Consider the following 5730-nt stretch of genomic DNA (forward strand, 5'->3'; position numbering starts at 1 on the left):
ATATTTTTTTTTATTTAATGTGTTATTTTAATATATATGTTATTATGAAGTATTATACTTTAGATAAAAAGTATGAAATGTGTATGGTATATTTAAAGATATATATTAAAAATGTGAATCAATTAATTTAAATTTGTTTGGGTAAAGAAAACTGTCCAGAGAATTTCAAGTATACATTTATTGAAAATCATAATTAAATTAGTTTCTCGTCTTAGTCGTCGGTTACATCGTTGCTGCTGGTCGTAGCCCGGTTATATAGATTTTTATTCGTATTCACACGTTTATATCGTCCGCGGATGTGTCGGCTGCAATCGATACCAGGTGATAAATTATTACAAATTCCAAAACCTTTGTTTTTATGTTAAAATCGATGCAGGAGCAATGCTCGTTCGTGGTAGAGTTTTTACGCGCGCGCCGATCGTTATTGCATAAATCGTCGATCGAAACAGTTAATAAGCTATACATCTATAATTTATATTTTATATGATGCATTCTGTTTCGTAGGCGATAGCTAATGGATAAAAAAGAATTATTTACACTTTTACACATTTAATTCTGAGCAATGTTAACGATCAAAAATGCTAACTTGAGCAACATTATATGTGAAAAATCTGTTTGGCGATTTGCTTCATTAGCGGAGCGAAGTACATTTTTTATTTATTGAACATATCTTCGTCTTGAGCTTTTTTAATGTGAGATACGCAATTTCCAAATTCGTTTTTATTTCGATCAATATCGATACTTTAACTATTATTGATTCGGATTAAGTGGAAAGAGATCCAGAACAAAAGAGATGCAGAAATTATTTAGAAAGGTTCTATCTTTTTATCCAAACAAGCGTAAAAATTTTTGAACAAGTTTGACCAAAGAAAATATAAATTCAAAGAGATTTAATTTCCCATTATCTTTATAACTTCTTTTTTCAGACATCTCGCGGATCGATTCTCGAGTCGTAATCTCCAATTTCCTGATCAAGAATAAGAAAAGAAAAGGAGAAAAAGAAAATAACAAAAGTTTCGTAATTGCTCATCATCAGATTAGTCGTTTGCATATAGCGTCGTCATCGGAGATCGAGCAGGCTGCTGTAAAAATCGCATGAAAAGCAGTTGTCGAACATCATGTCGATATTATTGACGTTTCAATTTTGGCTCTTGCAATTTACAGATTTCTCGTAAAATCTTTACAGCAACCCGCAAGCCATCGTGACGATTAAGCGAGAATGGATCTAATTGATAAGTCCGCACACATATTGTCGATAATTTAGAATAAATTGATATAACGCGATCACAGCTAATGTTATTTCAATAATGGCAACACTCGATCTCTTCTTTTACCAAATGAGCAAAATTTTAAAATTAAATTGAAGAAAATTATATTACTAATATACAATAATCAATGTATATATATTCTTTGTTTTATAAGTTTATAAATATCTTATCTCTTATTTTTTTTAATTTCAAAGCTTATTATATTTCGAAGAGAGAAAAGTGTGTAGGAATCGTATTGTTATTAAAACGACACCTTCAAACTTTTGCCTTGATTTATATCACAGATAGATTATTAATCAATATTTAATTTATTTATGATATAATCAATGTGCAATATTATATCGCGATATTATCAACAATCTGCAGCGGCTTATCCGTTTACGTTCGATCTTGGGCTCATAGGCTCAAGACATCACCATCCTTCGCTACGATTGCGTTCGCAATAATGAAAGCACAGTCATCGAAATCATCGAATCGTCGTAAGCTAGGAAAGGAGAAATCGAAATTTCCGGAGCAGCGCGTTCGTCTGTCATCGAAAATACACAGTCAGAGACGCCTCTATATATAGATGTATTTACATTAATATTTAAGACTGGATCGGCGAGGGTTCTCCTCGAACGGTGTGTAGGGGTGCTGGTGGCAATTAGGCCATCGTGAGGGTGCCCGCGCCCATCCCGAAGCCTACACCCTTGGGTCCAAAGTTTCGGCCGTAGCAGCCGCGGCAGTAGATGTCCCCGTCCGGGCCGTCATTGAGATTCGTCGAATCGAGGGAACGATGGCAGGCACCGCAACTGAAGCACCGCTTGTGCCACACGCGATTCTTCGAGATCATTTGCTCGGCGGCGTACACCGGGTAGCCGCAGCGCGAGCAGCCGTGACCGTCGTTTCGCTTCTGGCCGACCTGGGGCTTGGACTCGATGCTGCGAAAAGAAAGTCAATGTCTAAGGATCTAATCTGCAGTGGATTGTGAAAGAATCGAAAGCTGACCTGATTCGACGAAAGGATAGCCTAAGATGATACTACGCTACACTTTTTGATCTGTCGAAATTGTGTACGTATATTTACATGTATTTTTATCTCAACGAACTATTCCTCAAAGTTGAAAAATTAGTTTTTTATTGATTTATTTTTATACTTAATATATATGTATGGGATATTCTTGAGAACAGTAAATATTTTCTTTAAAAAATTTTTAATGTATAATATTTCTGAAATTTTAAATAGTATCTATTATCCAAAATTGAAAAGGTTGAAAGAAATTATAATTATCGAGAAAAAACGATATCTTTTTTTTTCAATCAATTCATAATGGATTGATAAAAATCTATAATTGTTAAGATACTACAAAATAAATGGCTTTTATTCAAATTTCAATTAAAAAAAAACTATTTCCCAAATTTATTTAAAAATACATCTCTCATTTATTGAAATTCCTATACTCTTTTAAATATTTTTACAAATGAAAATTAAGAAGAAGGATTTTAATGTTAATCCTTTATAAATTAAATATAAATTACTATAAATTATATCTAAGATTAAGAACTTTTTTTCTAAGGATATGCTTGTGAACATTACTGTGTCATATAAATCGACCACGCTATATTTAACGATCCAAATAATCTCTTTCAATATAATTATTCAGATTTAGAATTATAATCACAAGTAGATCAATTATTAAAATCGCTGCCAATCATCAAAGTTTTCTCGAAAATAAACTTTTCGCTATAGCATTTTTTACTCTATTTCAGGAACTCTCGGGAACCTTGCGGAATGCACTTACTATGAGGGAGCATGATCTCCGTTTGTCGAGACGAGAGTCGGCTTGTGGCCGAATCCGACACCTTTGGGCCCGAAGAGCTTTCCGTAGCACGCGCGGCAGTGAATTTCTTTGTCGGGACCATCGCATGCCAGCATAGAGTCCAAAGGCCGATGACACTCGGCACAATTGAAGCACTTCTTGTGCCACATGGTGCCCTTGGCGAGCTGTTGTTCCGCAGCAAACACCATGCCACCGCAACGGGGGCAACCCTGCCCAGCTGGCGCCTTAATCGAGGTCGTATCAGGATTGTAGTAAGGTCGATTGGCTGAAATTTCTTCCTCCCTACGGGTAATTAACGTAATCGTATCAATACAGTTCTCATCAATTGATATTAAATTTTCCTTATTTAAGCTTGACCCACATTTTTATTTGAATAATTTGTTTTACTTAAAAGCCATACAGTAGTAAAATATTTAATTGGTAATATATGTATTGTTTAAAAATTCGAAGTATATATAGTCTTAAATACCGAATTTTTTGATTGTGCCAATTTTATTTAAAAATCAAAAATTTTAGTTTTTATCGTCTTTAGCTTTTATCGTTCGATTTTCTATATCTATTAATTTTTTTGGATTATACATATATCGTAACATATTTTTCAAAAATGTTCTTTTAAAAGATTTTCTTTTAATTATTAATAAACTGTATTAGAAATAGTTATATATATTTCACATTTATGAAACGAGACCGCTAAAGTTCCAAATAAAATCTTTTTGTACAAATTTTCTTTATAAATTTTATGATAAAAGTTTGTCGTAAAAATTTAACAAGAACTATTATAATTTTAATTTCTTTCGATGATGTGTTCTATTCAAGCAAATCACGAATTAACAAAGTCATGGTATCATTTGAAATTTTCGGGGGGCCTTTCGTTCAACGCATTCATTTATAGAGACCCGGCGGGGCTCGGTTATATATAAACCGAGTTGTATTTATAGTCACACGCGTAAGAAGAAAGAATATAAAGTCCTAGACTCTCGGCATCGGGCACGACTTACGTGAGCCCGTCGGTCTGGAGGAATCCCGAACCACATGCGAATCCGTATCCGTGCGGTCCCCACTTCTTTCCGTAACAGGTCTTGCAGTAAACGTCCCGGTCCGGGCCGTCGCATGCGATGATCGAGTCCAGGGTCTTGGTGCAGTCGTGACACTTGTAGCACTTCCGGTGCCACTCGCGGCCCTTGGCGAGCACCTGCTCGGCGGCGAAGACGACGCCACCGCAACGGGGGCAGCCCTTGCCCGGGGGGGCCTTGATTTTTGCGGTGTCGATCACGGTGGTGCGGGGAGCCGCATCGCTGCGTTTTCGCAAAGGGTCGCTCGCGTTATCATTCTCGTTTGGCGATTGTATGTATCGAATCGTATAGATTAGGAAAAAGCGATTGATTCTTTTGTCCAATTATCTCTACTATATTGGATCAGGTATTTGGAATTCATGCTGGGAGAACGGAAGACACTCAAGATCGGTTTTTCCGAAGAGTATGTTCTCAATTCGCCTCGCTTTTCCTATCTCTACGATTTGTCCGTGCAATCGGAAAAAAACAGAGTTGCATGCGAATGATAGGGCGATTGATCGTTGGCAATCGCTTGTCAAGGCACACGAAAGAGATATTGGAGTTTTATTTAATGTTTTATTATTATTGCTCATTTTTTTATTAAAAAAAATACACAGACTTGAACGTTCTTTTATTAAAAAGATCTGTCATTAAAATTAAATTACAAGAGAATTATTCTCTTATATAATATTCTATCTTGTATAATATTAAAAATGAAATATAAAAGTCATTCATGAGATGTGTAAAATATATAAAACTTTGCAAAAATATAGAGACGTAATTGAATTAAATTTTGCACTCATAAAAATAACGATATAATATTCTTATATTTCCACGCACGAAACGAGCTTACAATGATAAAAATATAATCATTGAAAATTGAATTTTCTTTCATTGCCTCAACACACGATTACGAAATTTTTATCTCAGGGTGTCTCAAGTAAATTATATATCGCACATCTGATTTCTTATTTAGTTAGGGGGAAAGATGAGAATTGTTAATTTACATATGTAGTGATATGATATCTAGTTGCAAAAGGTTGTATTAGTAACGATTCTACATGAATTTCAGATTCGCTTTAATCATCGATTGTCATAAGTACATGCACAAGATTCTACAGACCGTGTGGCAACAGGAATGTCGAATGTATGTAGAAGAGTCTCTGGCAACATACTAACTGAACGCGTAAGTACTCCTTAAAAAAACATGAATCTTTTGGAATCGTGATGATCATTAAGAAATCCTCGATAAGGAACACTCGATATTCCGATACGATCAGCCGATTCGTGATGCCAAGGTGAGTAATAGCGCAAAGCGTTAAGGCGTCGGTTTATATGTGTATATATATATATATATATATATATATATATATATATAAATATATAGTATATAGTATATATATATATATTTTATGTACACGGACACACACAAACGCACGCGTGTACAGAGTGTTCCGGAGAAGGCACGTGCTAGTGACAATCTTTCTGTATTCTTCGAGAAAATCAAAGCCGATGTTTGCTCAGCGAAAATTCAATTCTTAAAGTTTTATTTATTATCCTTGTATTATATTATTATTAAATATATAAATTA

General features: G+C 34.8%; 1 protein-coding gene across 2 annotated transcripts in view; it reads right to left on the minus strand.

Moving 5' to 3' along the window:
* Positions 1–163: 163 nt before the first annotated feature.
* The window catches only part of LOC115232920 (muscle LIM protein Mlp84B-like), a 24395-nt gene continuing 18828 nt past the window's right edge, over positions 164–5730 (minus strand). For both annotated transcript variants that reach the window (XM_029803089.1, XM_029803088.1), the window contains 3 exons: positions 4086–4382; positions 3049–3369; positions 164–2188 (listed from right to left, as the gene is read on the minus strand). In XM_029803089.1, the coding sequence (XP_029658949.1) occupies positions 1912–2188; positions 3049–3369; positions 4086–4382 (895 nt within the window). In that variant the 3' untranslated portion in view covers positions 164–1911. The remainder of the gene's footprint in view (positions 2189–3048; positions 3370–4085; positions 4383–5730) is intronic.

This window comes from Formica exsecta, unplaced genomic scaffold (genome assembly GCF_003651465.1).
Source record: "Formica exsecta isolate Colony F162 unplaced genomic scaffold, ASM365146v1 scaffold1510, whole genome shotgun sequence".
NCBI lineage: Eukaryota > Metazoa > Arthropoda > Insecta > Hymenoptera > Formicidae > Formica > Formica exsecta.